Source organism: Mixophyes fleayi, chromosome 5, assembly GCF_038048845.1.
Source record: "Mixophyes fleayi isolate aMixFle1 chromosome 5, aMixFle1.hap1, whole genome shotgun sequence".
Lineage (NCBI taxonomy): Eukaryota > Metazoa > Chordata > Amphibia > Anura > Limnodynastidae > Mixophyes > Mixophyes fleayi.
In genome coordinates this window covers 163,884,462-163,899,498 of record NC_134406.1, presented here as the reverse complement: position 1 = coordinate 163,899,498, position 15,037 = coordinate 163,884,462, and the positions used below count along the sequence as shown (strand labels likewise).

General features: G+C 39.2%; 1 protein-coding gene across 2 annotated transcripts in view; it reads left to right on the top strand.

The window, feature by feature from the left end:
- Positions 1-15,037, top strand: part of PIGN (phosphatidylinositol glycan anchor biosynthesis class N) — a 284,334-nt gene that overhangs the window by 171,556 nt on the left and 97,741 nt on the right. For both annotated transcript variants that reach the window (XM_075212942.1, XM_075212943.1), the window contains 4 exons: positions 158-297; positions 3,437-3,536; positions 4,664-4,756; positions 6,179-6,270. In XM_075212942.1, the coding sequence (XP_075069043.1) occupies positions 158-297; positions 3,437-3,536; positions 4,664-4,756; positions 6,179-6,270 (425 nt within the window). The remainder of the gene's footprint in view (positions 1-157; positions 298-3,436; positions 3,537-4,663; positions 4,757-6,178; positions 6,271-15,037) is intronic.

Here is a 15,037-nt window from a genome sequence, read left to right as displayed (position 1 = left end):
ATAATATTCATGTTAATTACTAATTTGAAATAACATTTGCTAATATAGTACTTTATAACTGAAGAGGAATACTCTTAACTGAACTGAAGTTTATGTAGCATCTCATATGTATGACAGTGTATCTTCAAAACATTTTTGTAATGTACTTATTTTGCAGGCATCGTCATCTCTAATGAGATATGGGTTTGGTGCTCTGGGGCTGTCCACAGTCTTTTTCCTGATAATCCAGTCAAGTCCATGGACTTACTATGTATATTGCCTGTTGCCCATTAATATCTGGTATGCTGCAACAAAGGAGTAAGTGGAATGCACAGTAAATTTTAGCACACATTGTTCTACCGTTCTTTCTTCGGTTGCACAATGTTTTTTTTGTAGTCATGTTTTGATATAGTATAAATTGTTTCTACAGCAAAAGACAAAAAATCTATACAGGCTTTTTCTGTCTGATGCATTCCCACACACAGTAACTGCAACTTCAACACACTTCAAAATAGGGTAACCGCTCCAAATTCATGTAAAGACTAGTTGGAGGCAAGTGAAACATACATGATGCATCCGTGGTCCATCCTACATTCACATGTTCCATACAACATTTGCATCTCCTAAAATTATCAGTTGGGCATGTTATGAGGTGCTCTCAAGCAGTGCTTACAGCTTCTTGGAATGCACATCAAAGCAAGGAACCACAGATGAATGAAAAACAGGGTGGTTCCCCTCTACTAGTGACCGCTCCACTCTGATCAGCCCAGGGTGTTCCCATGACTCAATGGTGCATTTTTCTAAAGTCTCTGAACACGCTAATATTGGCCCTACTGCAATAGGATGACCAGCTCGGATTACTTGATAGATTTTTTTTCAATGCCACAATACTTTATATTCCTAGTATTCTGGTGGTCAAGACCCACATGCTTGTCAACCATACCTATTAGTCATATATTCCTCCATCTTCACTAATCCTAGGGATCAGCTGAATAGTCATACAGTAGTAATCTGACAGCTATAAATACAAGCAGCAGCACTGGAGTGTTTTGGAGGTCTCTTTGCACTTTGGAAACCTGGGATATGATGGAATACAACAGGAGTGCTAAGGAGTCTTTTTCTTAAGTGTGTTAATGAACACATGGCCAGCTACTGAGACCAATATATGCACAATGAAACTAATAGAGATTGAGAAGTGTGTGCTTAGTTATGGTATCATATGGGCTCCATGCAACAGATACATTTGCAGATAATTATCAGGCAAGTTTTAATCATTTGTCTAAATGCCATTTAGCTAGTACATAGGCTTAACTAGCAGACACTAGGAATGGTTATTTCCATTGTAAATAGGAATCTGAAATGTACTACACATTTGCCTTTAGTGAATCAATACAAGCATACACATTTCATGCTGTATTAACAAGCCAAATGGTTGAACTCAATGACCTGAAATGTTTTATAGTATACTTAACTGCTCTATAACGAAGGGTGTTTAGTTAGGCTTAGTGATGGTGGTCCAGCATTTTAAAGCAGCAAATGGAACACAGTTACAATTGCTTAGCACTATATAAGTAGTGGTTTAAGCATATTATTGTAAAGATGCTTAATACTTTATCATAATTAAAATGCTGAATACTTACACAGTAGGTAGAGCTGACAAATGTAATGGTTTTTTTGTGTGTGTATATGTATATATAATATATTTATTGAGGATACCAGGTTTTTAGATCCAAAGGTTACTAGGTTACTCGCCCCCCCCTTAGGTTCAGAAATCACACAGGAAAGGAGGAGAACGAAGGATACAATGCTAGCTTTGCTTATCTTACAGTAAAACAACTGGATTTAAAATTGCACACTTTAAACAATAGGTCAGCGGAACACCAGTGTCCGTAGGAATCCCAGCAAGATTCCCCACCCACCTTAGCGACACAAAACTTCCACAGGCAGGAGAGTCCTTCAACAGAAAGTCCAGGCAGTCTTGGTGTCTTGCTGTTCCTGGCCTCTTGGCCAGCTCTCCACCAGCATGGTGGGGCTTAGTTTCCCCTCTCCTGTGGGTGCACTAGTTTACCCAGAACCTGGCAAGTATCTCCCAAGATGGAGCAAAAACTTGCCTCCCCAGGTAGAAAACAGCGATAATCACTGGATCTTCTGGTAGATACCAGAAACTCAACAACAGTCAGCCCCACACCTTCCAGGAATCAATTCTCAGAATGAATACCCCCTGCCCCTCTAGAGTGCCTCTTTATATCCATGGTCAAATTCCAATGGTGTTTTCCCCTCCCTGGGCAAACCCCTGGCTCTCGCCTTCTTAAACATTGGTTGGTGCTGGGCCAGAGGTTTGGAGTGAGATTGGAGTTGAGTTAGGCTTCCACAGTGGCTCCCGTGTTGTGTCCCTGCCACAATGTCTGGGCCAGTCCTGTGGAAGAAAATGGGTAATACTTGTCTTTCCCTACCTCCAGATCTTGGGTAGCACACCCCGTCCTGAAAGTAACATCTTTTTTCCTTGGAAGCGTTTGCCTTTTTAAATTTCCTCTGCAAAGTCTCCAAATATCAGCGACTTGCAGAATCTGCTACTTATTACAGTTACCCTGAATGTCAAAAATAGCAGATTATTAATTTGTTATTTTTCTGCACTACAAAAAATGTCTGATATGTTGACTATTTATGACCTTTATGCTACGTACACCTGTTTGCTGTTTTGAATAAACATTTATTTGATCAGTACCATCTAGATTTTTGGTGAAGTTTTTAAACCGACGTTCTGTCACGTCCTATTTATCAACAGCTGCCAAAATCATTAAGGACTTGTTCAAGGATCCTAACATCTTTAAGCATGAAGTACTTAAAAGAAAAAATATCATCTTTTTAAATAAAATATCTTTATAAATTGCTGTTTAGAATTTGAGTAGTGTTTTTGACCTTATGAACAACAGTTTTCAGTATGACTTATTAACTAAATGTGTCTACATGGCATGGGCCCAAATGCTCACAGATCTGCTTAGCTCAGCTCTGTCCACTGATCTCGGTTAGACTATTGCTAAAAGATACTGCAGGCCCTGCAACACTGTTGCTTTTCCAGATTAAACTTCCTGATAATTGATGCCAGTGCTTAAGGGTCGATTTAAACTACTGTATTAACTTGAATTTGACCACTTGCTGTAATGCTTCACAGGCAGAATGGTTTATATCAGTCATGAGTTTGTCAAATTAGCTATTACTTATGACTAGTTAATTTACCTGTAATATCACGTTATCCAAAAAATTACCCAAGTCACTCCAGGTAACAACATTTTAACAACATGGCTTTTGGAACATCTCTGATCGCAGTGGGTCATTTATAAAACAGTTGCATCATTTCTATATTTTTGGAGTTATTGTACTAGTATGTTGTAATTTTAAATGAAAGCAAAAATGTATACATTCTATGTATTTTAATGTTTTTTTTTTTGCTTTTTAGGTTCTGGATTCTTCATAGCCTTAGAAGTTATCTAATGACAGTTTCACCACTTGGAACTCTGAGTTTCTTCATTGTGGTTTTCTTGGGAGTTGAAATATTGGTGAGTATAGTGCAAATACAAATACTTTTTTTTTCTACTGTTTAACTTGTAGTACTAAAGTAGAAACTCATTTGTCATGGAGTAGTTCTAGTAGGAACAACATTTGTGCAGCCAATTAGAATCCCGTGGACTAAATAAGGCACCACACCCACAGCTCTGTGTTAGAGTACATGTTTTGGAAGCCATTGGTATGGAAGTGAATAGACTCTAAACCAGTTAAGGCTGTACTGGGTAGGAATGAAAAAATAGTAGAAAATGAGTAGAAAACAATAAAAGTAAGAAGAACCTGTAGCATAAGAAAAGTAGAATTTAAATAATCCACAGACCACAACTGTGCAGTATCCAGATATCATGGATTCCAAAATGACTTCACTGAACTAGTCATCTGCACCACTATTTCTTTAAACTGAATAAATAAGGCTTTGGATATGTCATGCAGTTTAAAAAAAAACATTCAACATTTAAAAAAAAAGAAAAAGTTGTAAAACTGTACCCATCCTTCCCTGTGTCATAAATTCCTTATCTAAATTGAAAGGAGAAGTTCCTGTGATACTGATCTTCCGTGAATTAGAACCAGTATACTGAAAGCAGGCAAATTAGTGATCTCAAAGGGTGTTTACAGGGGAACACTGAGCAAGCTCCTGATAGGACATGGACTGTTCATATTGTCATTAGACATACATAGATGTCCAAATAATTGTTAACTTCATGCAGACATGTAAAAAGTTGAGTAAACGATACATCAGTAACCACATAGTGAATGTAACATATGTTACATTGTCTGCTCAGATCTCTGTTTTGTGTGCAGTTGTATGTAGGTTAATGAGTTGGACTTGTCCACTGCCCCATATAAATCTCCTACTACTTGACAGGTGTTCTGTATCTGGTGTGTGCATGTATATGACTTTGCTATGTTTTTTTCTTTTAAATAACAAATCATAAAAAAGAGTTGACAAACATCAGTTATGACCAAAATATATTATTTTGTTAATGCAGAGGTTATATTAAGCATACTCAAATAATCTCCTACTATATTTACTAAAATTATGCATTATGAGACCAAGTATGATTTTTTTGTAACCTATGATAGAAATGTAATGAAAAAGTTTCTGTTTTTCTTTCATTAGGTCATCAGCTTCTTCTATCGTTCAGTGCTTACAGGTGGTCTGGTGGCTTTTGCTTGCTGGCCATTGGTGACAAGGCTGTGGACACAAGCTAAGGTAGAATATATGTAAGGCTGAGCAGGGGATTGCTGAATGGTAACCGAGGGAGAATGTAATCCAGTTTATAAGTGGACAGGATAGATGTCATTTATCTGCACCACACTCCTGTGCTGCTGATTTCCTCTGCCTCTCCGTAGAGGTCAGTACTTCCTGGTTTGGGTGGTCACATGATCGTGTTTGGGAGACAGCATATTATAATCTGCAGAGTATATAAGCCCACTCTTATACTGCAGCTGTGTCAGAGCAACAGGTATTCATACCCAGACTGACTCCCTGATGCTGTATTGCTGCTGACCTTGGCTTCCCTTGTGATTCCTTACTGGATAGTGCTTCTGCCTGTTAACCCTTCCTGTACCAGTCCTTGCTTGTTTTGACCACTCTCTCTGATCCTGATTTTGTACTAAACTATTGCCTTGCTGCAAAGTCCATCCTGCCTTGCAGCGGTTCTTGGTGAAGACCTGGGGACCCATTAGACTCCGCACCTCTGTTTGGCCAGTGCTAAACCAGGCTAACACGTGCATCCATCACCCCAGGGCTCTCTTCCTGAGGCAGTCGTTGCAATGGGTAAATTGGAAGATTATGCATCAAGGCATTAGGGTTTATGGACATAGCAATACAGATATAGTAACTAGGGTCATGAGTCCCGGGCAGGCAGTTATATAACATAGGGTCAAATTTGAAAAGTGTAATTGGCCAGACATGAGTCTATGCTGAGATCCAAATGAAAACATAAACAGTACACAACAAAGGATAACAGACAAGACTGTGGCAGAATTAACATAAGGGTGGGTAAGGGAGAGGACCTGACACAAACCATTACTGGAAAACAGTGTTCTTGGACTCAGTGTAACCTCGGGTACTCAGATGCTCTTTGGACAAGACATTTTGGGAATACAGAAGAGCAAATTGAGCGTGGCAGGACCAGCACAGATAAACAAGGGAAGCTAGTGACAATAACATAACAAGGCACAAGTAGGCTAAACAATAGGAAAGGGAAAACAGGATGCAAATGACACAGACTAATACTTTACCAGAAGGCCCTAGAACTAAGGCAAAGTTGCAGCAATATCAGATGCAAAGTAGGGACAGGCTAAAAAATGATCCAGCAACCTTCAGTGTACAAACGATCTGTATATACTCCTGAAGCTTGGTAATGTGAAGAGTACATAAGCAGAATGGAGACTCAATACAAACAAGAGAACATTCAGAAATATATATATTTTTTTAAAAAATTGTAAATCTAGAAGCCTTTACAGTATGCAGAACCTATTTCTCAAGTCGGCTAGCTTCATCAGCAGATTTAATATGCAGAGATGTGCATAGGAAACAGTGGGATTGATTTTGCTGTTTGGTCAATTTTTCCTGTTTATACGATCTCCCACAGTGCCGATATTTACTTTATTTTTTCTTTCTTTGCAGATAACAATTGCAAGTTGGGTTGTCTTGTGCATGCTGCTGGCAGTGTTTCCCTTGATGCCTGTTGTTGGAAGGGAGCCCAACATCACTCTGGTGTAAGATCAACATTGTCTTCCTAAAAGCTTTATATCACATTTAGCATGCACTGATTCAGTGAGTCTTGTCAGACACGTGAGCTATTGTGGCATCAGGGGGAAAAAAGAATGTTATTTCAATAATGAAACAAACTACTTGTTTTTATGGACTCCTGATGGTTATTCCATTGAGCATAACAAAGACTTGGTGAATTTCTAACATGCTATTTTGTGTTTGTATTAATATATTCAATTCTACTTCCTTCCCATGTGTCAATCACATAAGTTATTTCAGAAGATATCTGTTTTACAAATAGGTTTTATTCTGAAAGGCACTTTTCATATTTTACTTTTTAAGAATGTTTTAATTGTTTAATTTTTTTTACCATCTCGTAAACCCTTCCACCTAATACAGGCCTGTACTAGCAATTCACATTAAGTGCTCTCGTTTTGGGAATTTGGCTATAAGGTTATCCAAAAAGTGTAGATGGATTTAGAGTACGTTCAGTGCCACTGGCCTTTCAGAGTAAATGAATTTCAAGTTACATCGGATATCTAACATTTCAGCACTCAGTTATAGATTTGTTTATGCTTGTCTATTAGTGCACTAAATAAGAAATTGTGTAACTACCACAAAAAAACACTTAACCTTTTACTTTGCATATGACCTTAGTATATTGTTAAATAGAATTTTAGTAACCCTGTGGTGAACATAATGATTTGTTGCTGCAGTTTAAAGTTGGAAAGTAATGGGAGCAGTTAAACGCGCACATTTGAACTATGCGAAAAAATATGCATATATATTTACGATAAAGCCATTATTATGTGGATATTAGCAATGTGCACATATACACAAATCATGTCCCCTGTGCATATTATACAATATTTATTACAGTCAAGATATAAAAATTATGCAGTATGACATTGATACACCATTTTAAATCCAAGTTTTTAAGGTATTGCTGTAGGTTTACCCACTTATAAAGACTTTTTCCGATGGTATCAAATGCAGTTTATCCATCAGTGTTTAAATCATATTTTGCTATGCAATTCTTGCAGAATCCAGTATAGACTATATATATATATATATATATATATATATATATATATATATATATATATATATATATATATATATATATATATATATATATGTGTTAACCCGTGCATGGTACTCATGCATTCTAGTCAAATCAAGCTACTTAAGGTGTTAAAAAGGTTCTTGTCATGCATTTGGGCCATAGCCCAGGCCTCAACCACCAACCACCCCACTGTCACCACCAACCACTCCCAACTGTCACTTCCCCTTCAAGAAATATATATATATTTTTTTTAAAATCTTTATAAACACTTTTAACAATTAACAAATTAAATTAACAAATTAAAAACATCTTAGTATACCAAATTTCAGCCCTTTCTGAATTTTTTTTCCACACACACACTAAGAATTTAGTAGGTCAGTGTATAACTCCACCCAGCAGGTGGCGCTGCAGCTTGGTTTTATTTTTTCCACACACACACAGACAGACTAACACACGCCACTAGACATTTATATTATAGATATATAAATATGTGTATATATATGTGTATGTGCGTATAATATATATATATATATATATATATATATATATATATATATATATATATATATATATATATATATATATATATCTCAGAATGTTGTGGCATCTTTAAAGGAACCCATGCAATAGGGAAGAGCCCATCTCTCTCAGGAGGAGAGGGGGAGACGATTCAAGAACCTTTTATGCTTATACTGCGGAGAACCAGGTCATGTCCTGAACAATTCTTCCAAACGGCCTGGAAACGGCAAGGCCTTACTAGCTCCGGAGAGGTCAGCAGGGGCAAACGCAGGATTTGTAGAGGGGGGTTTCCACACCATGCCACCAGTGGGCGTGACCAGCATGCATGGGGGCATGGCTATAATATTAGACAGTGCTTGGCTGCTCTCCAACTCTTCCTATCCCCATAATATACATGGGCAATGCTGCATGCACCACTATTAGGTGCACACAGCTCTCCATTTTCAAGCAGAACCGTGTGAAGCGGGAGCAGGGTTCAGCCACCTCAATTATACAGTGCTCCAGCCTTGGAGGGGGGTTTCCAGGCACTAGGAAACCCCCTTTTGGTTTGCCTATGGTCAGGTTAGGTGTCTTCGCTTCTCCATCAGATTCCAGTTTTTCTCCTTCAATATGCTGACTGTCAGCTTGATCTTCCTGCTCTCATTGAATTATGGGCGGCAGGGACTTTCATAAGTGCTTCCACAGTCACCAATTTATCGTTGCCTACACTTCCCCTGGATCCATCCCATTGCTATTACTGCCATAGATGGTAGTCGCATTGTAGGAGGATCTATTCGGAGACGTACTATCATCCTGTCCCTTCAGAGTGGATGTGAAGATACCGGGTTTTCCGGCCCAATGCTACTCACTTCACTCTGGCTTGCCACCCACGGGTGCCTTCCTATGTCAGGGAAGTCTACCCACTACCTTCTAGGATTAGTCACTCAGGCAAATGTAGTTAGAAAGAAAAGCAATACATTTATTGTAATAAAAACAATCACTAGATTATTATGTACACACAGTAAATAAATGCCTGCCTGGCAGGTTTACCACATCATCTGTCCCTTACCCCACTAGCTTAAGGAGCTAAAGTCACTTGGATGTCCTGACTTGGCGACTCAAGGATCTCTCTCAGCTGCATATGTTGAGTCTAGTAGAGAATGAAAACTCAAAACCAGAGCTTGCACCTTCCATGAATGAAATCTTAGAATGAACACCAGCTGCCCCCCTGGAGTGGCTCCTTATATCTAGGGTCACAGTGCTTTCCACTCCCTTGGCAAACCCCTCAGTCTCCCTCTCTTTAAACATTGGTAGGTCCTGGATCAGGGGGTTGGAGGGTGGAGTGGAGTTGAGCTGTGCTTCCACTGGGACACAGACAAAACGTCTGGACTAGTCCTATGGAGAACAATGGATACTGATTGGCTTCCCCCACATCCAAACATAAGGTTGCAGTCAGCCCCTCCTAAAATTAAACCCTTACACTAGTTTGTGATGTCACAGGGTTCCCAGCTGTTCCATACTTCCTATAGAGGAAGGAGTTGGGCAAAATGAATGCAACTCCAGTCCCCTCACTTGTATCCTGGAAACCACCTGATCTTTACCCATAACCCACCCGGCTTCACTTTAAGGACAATGAATAACAACGTCACTGCCACATCATCAATATATAATACACAATATACATATTTACAGTGAGCTACAATGTCCCCTCAGTCACATTTAATTAGACAATACAGTTGTAGTCTATTGAGCTGGGGAACAAAAGCAAGAGCTATACAATTACTTGCTATAATCCACATTATGTGAGAAACGAGAACAAAATAGTTAGTGTTATCACGCTCGTTTCGTCACACCTTGAATAAGGTGATCATTTTGTTTCTGGCCATTTCTGAGGCTATAAATCCATTGGTACCACCAGGTCTTCCTTGGCGTAGACTTCATTCCCCAACCCTGGACTGGCAGAAGGCCGAATTACTTGCTTGGGGATTCGCTTGTCACTCTCAATCTTTTCTAAAGGTTCTTTTGTATCCAAGGTATCCTCTGATATTCCTCCGCAATATAGCTCATTTTCTGATGTATTGTGTGAAAAGGAGGCTTACAAGTTACCTCCCCAGAGACCCTGGGACTGCAGCATTGAACTCTTCCTGGATTAGATGCCAACTCGACGGCGAGTCTACCCGCTGTCATTGCTTGAATCACAGTCCATATCCACTTACATTTAAGATAACCCTAAGCAGGGTTTATTAGGAAATCTTACTCTCCTGTCAGGGTCGGCTTGTTTTTTGTTAAAAAGAAGGATGGCCCTGTATTGACTACAGAAGACTGAACGCTATCTCTGTGAAGAATAAATACCCTCTGCCACTAATATCCGAGTTGTTTGACAGAATTAGAGGGGCTTCTATTTTCCCCAAGTTAGATCTCAGAGGTGCATATAATTTAATCCGTATCATGCATGGAGACGAATGGAAGATGGCATTTTGCACTCATGATGGACATTTTAAGTATTTGGTTATGCCCTTTGGGCTGTGCAATGCCCCCGCGGTGTTCCAAAAGTTTATCAAGGAAATTTTTATAGATATTCTTTTCCAATTTATGGTAATATACTTGGATAATATCCTTATATTTTCTGCAGATATCGCTTCCCATCGGAAGCATGTCTCTATCGTTCTTGATCGGCTCCAACAACATTGATTATACTGCAAGTTGGAAAAATGTGTCTTTGAAAAGGATCATCTTTACTTCCTAGGATACGTGGTTTCAGGCTCTGGTCTTCAAATGGACCCTGAGAAACTTAAGGTGATATTGGAGTGGCCCCAGCCTGTGGGTCGTAAGGTCTTTCAATGGTTCTTGGGGTTTGATAATTACTACAGACAATTCATCAAGAGATGACTCCAAGAACGATCAGGAATGGGAAGTGGGTGCAACAGCCCATAGGGAAATTGCTGAGTGACTTTATTTTGAGCACGCGGCTAAAAAATCTTGCACATCCGAGTGTAAGGAAGGCCACTAATAACCACAACATATTAGTTCCTTGGTCTTCTTAGTAACGTAATGGCCCGAAAAACAAGAAGCATGAGCCCACCTGAGAAGCTCTGGATGCAGATGGAGAGCGACAAAAGTTTACCTGTGTGGAAAAGTTAGCTGAGTAGGAGTGGTGGCCACAATACATTCTGGATCAAGGATACGTCTTCAAGAATCCACCTCTGAATCGGTAGAGTCAAAGGAACGAGAGAGGGCATCCGCTTTTTTGCTTTTGGAACCAGGCCTGAACATAATAATCATATCGAAATGAGAATAAAATAATGACCACCTGGCCTGTCGAGTATTGAGACAGGATGCAGATTGTAGATATAGAAGATTTTTATGATAAGTATATACCCTTTCAGAAAATAAGGCCCCCACTTAGTGATATCTCTATTCTTCCAGGGCCAATTTGATGGCGAGAAGTTCCATGTTGCCAATTCCATAATTTCTCTCCGCAGCAGATAATCTTCGAGAGAAGAAGCCACATGGAGAAAGTCTTCCCAAGGAGTTCTTCTGAGATAATATGGCTCCAACATCGATAGAGGAGGCATCCACTTCAAGGAGTGGAATCAGGCTGTAGTAGGATAGGAGCAGAAGAAAATGCTTTCTTTAGTGAAGTAAAGGCCTCCACAGCCTCGGGAGGCCAAAGATTAGAATTGGCGGACTTCTTAATTAATGTGTTAATGGGTGCCACCAGAAAACCCCTAAATGGTTCACTCTTTGCTAGACTTTCCATATGTTATGTTCCTTTCTCTTTCTTCTCCAAACAAGGCCCCAACTCTCCGGGATACAGACAAATAGAAACTGAGCTAAGAGACGATCAGCTGCAGGTAATGAAAGATGCAAGAACAGGTAAGAGAGATCAGCACAGACTGCCACCTGTCCTGATTTTGGTGAGATTGTCCCGATTTTGTGTGATTGTACCACTCAGTCAGGACTTTGTCCCGACTGCAACGATAGTTGGGATGTATGTCTCGCTTTACACTGTACTGCTCATTAAAGGAAAGCTGCATGCACTACAACTAGAGGCAAGCAGCTCGCTCTGAATAAGTAGTAAAGTGTGAAGCAGTGCATAAATCAGAACTATACTTGTCCCGTTCAGTCCTGACTGATCGAGACAGTCGCATAAAGGTGGGACTTGCAATTTGTCATATGTTTAAATAATTGTCAACAAAATATAACTTAGTCCGGCACTGAAATGACTGCTCAGACTCGGTACCAGCGCTGGGGATCTGCACCCCAAAAGTAGATAATTAAACAACCAAGGTATGCGGTGGTATGTCCGAGTCTGCCACAAAAACACTCATGCACAAAGTATATATTTATAAAATGTTTATTCTAACATATAAAAAACCATAATAGGTACAACCAATGAGGACTATAATCTGTGCCAAAACAATTGGTAGCGAGGTAGGTGCACCTACACGTTTAACCAGATATTATATGTACCAGTCCAGCAACTGTATAAAAACCGTTCCACTCTAATATTATAGAGATTGCGATATATTTTTCACGGAATTTCCAAACCCTGTCAGGGAATTTAAATGGAGAATAAAGTGATGTATTTGGGAGGTCCAACTCCGGAATAACTGATGAAATCCAATACGAAATGTCAAAAGGTAACAAAGGTCTCTTACCAATTCTGGCGATGTATTATAGGACCAGTACCTTATTCTGTACTATGTACTGTGTAACCGACATGGATCCTCCTCCTCTAGATGCAGAAAATATACGGAGCTCTATGGATGGCTCTTGTTCTCTTGTTCTCACCACATGAACTCCAAACACTAGCGCGTGGTCTCGCTAGTGACCGACGTCATAGAAGTGCGTCCCCGTCTCCTCCGGGATTCCTCGGGACTCTTCAGAAGTATAAAGTTGAACGGTGATAGAAAGATGCACTGGTATAGGCACTAGACTGTAGTCCACAAGAATGGTTAAAATAATTGCTGTTCATCTGACGCGTTTCATCCCCATATAGGCGATTTCCTCAGAGATAGTTTCCACACTGACTTCAGTCGTCTTTTAAGACCACAGCAAATTACAAACAATTAACACCTGGTAAAAAATTAACCCTTTGTAAATCATGCATGAGTGTTTCGTCCCTATACTTGTAGAGGGTATTATATCCATTAGAAAAAGCATATATATATATATAAAAAAGCAAACCAAACAAAATTCTACACATATTTCCAAGTGGACATTTTTCATATGTAGTGATGTTCTCTTGTTGTTTTAACATTTCTTCTTAAAAACATACAAGTATCCATGTGCTTAGTTGTTCCTCCACATATATACATGCATATAATTATACATATATATACATAGTATTTATCAAGTTACACACACAACCATTTTTGAAAATATATATATATACATGTATTTAAATAATTGTGCTTAACATGATTTGGTGATCATTTGTTTTGAATATATGGGATTTACTGTCGTAGGTGAAACTTTGTAGAATACATGTTTTAAAATGTTTGCGTCTTGTCTCATTTAAACAAAAGTAATGGGAAAATATGGATTTTAGGGTTTGTGTCTCTACAAGCTGTTTCTACTAGTGAAATTAGTGAAATTCTCTCGGATATTCTCAGGGAATGCAGGCACTTCTAAAAATTTATTGGTACTAATTCATTCTGAGCACATACACAAAATGTATGGATTTTATGGCTTATCAAGTAATAAGATTGGTACAAAATCAGCAAATAATTTAAACTGCGTTGCTGCATAGCTTTGTCAGTTTCTCTGTATCTCTTGTGGGAATTGCGGTGGAGAATGATTGGAAGCGGAACCACTTACGAACTTCTTATAAATAACTCACTGTAACGTAATGTTTACTTAGTATTTACTGGTAAAAACAGATGGGCAACAACAGGATATGCTGAACTGAAGAATCTTCCACCAGCGTCTATGGAGACTGTGTTTTTATGAAATTCATCTCATACTTTGTATAGTACAGTCTTCCAAGATCAAACAGTTAAAAGCTAGTCATCAAAAATGGGTGTATTTTCAGTATATACAGACTGTCAGGTGTCTCAGTTTAGGCAAATTGTGACAAAGGTGTAGCACCAGTGTTTGCAGAGGTCACATTTCCAACCAAACTTGCTTCCCCCTTATGCACGGGATTGCAATAGCAAGCTGGTCTATGCATAGAGGTGCATTGTGCTCCACACAAGCACAAATGTAGTCAGTAGTTCAAAAGTGATATGTCCGTCTATCCCAGATGCTGTATGTATTGCTCAATCCACTTGCTAAGATGCATTCTATTGTAATTCCATTGTAATTAATGTAAGGTGGCCTAAAATGACCTGGGGTATAGGCTGCTCTGACTGAATATAACACTGTTAAATATTTGCTTAGAGTCATTCGTCTCTCCATTTCTCCCTCAGCCTGTGTAGTCAGGGCTGGTGCTACCACTAGGTGAACCATGGGGTCACCCTGGGATTTAAACAACCCCTTTCATATTGACTAATAATTGGGAAGTGGAGATGTGTAAAAAAATTGTACAGCTGTCCCTACTTTCCCCTGATGATTATACAGATCAGGCTGCTGTTCCCTAATGTCAGTGAAAGGCTGGGAGCCTGGTACTGTGCAATGATGTCAAACTTCCTGCTTGCTCCATACAATTAAAAGAGGGGAGCAGGCACATTATGGGAGAGGGGTCTAGGGCGCCCGGTGTGTTTAAATCAATCCTCTGTATAGCCACTTAGAAGCTCAGGCCAATTACTGTAAGTAATTAACTAGGGATAGAGTTAATAATGGTGGTGCCAAAGTAAGCTATTTGCTGTAATCAGTGCCTCCCTTAGTACTCTTGTCAACCAATAATAGCCTGCAAATAAAAATGGAGGATTATGTCATCAAGTATGATAGGGTACAATGCTCCTTGTGTGCTGGCACTTCCATGAAAAGAGGAACAACAAGAGGCTTCCTGACCACCTACTTAAAATGTGGCCCCTTCTAAACAATTTATGTTTGACTTATTTCTGTTAAAAGGCTATGTAGTAAATGTCTAATGCCTGGGAAGCTGATAACTACTAATGGTTTCAAATCATTTTTGCTGTATCTTAAACTGTCCTTGTGAATGTGTATTTTTTTTTTTTTTAACTGCATGTTTCATTGTGCTCACTGGACAATCTATTACATGCTGGGAATTGTAGTGCATCAATTAGTTGCCATAATCTCCT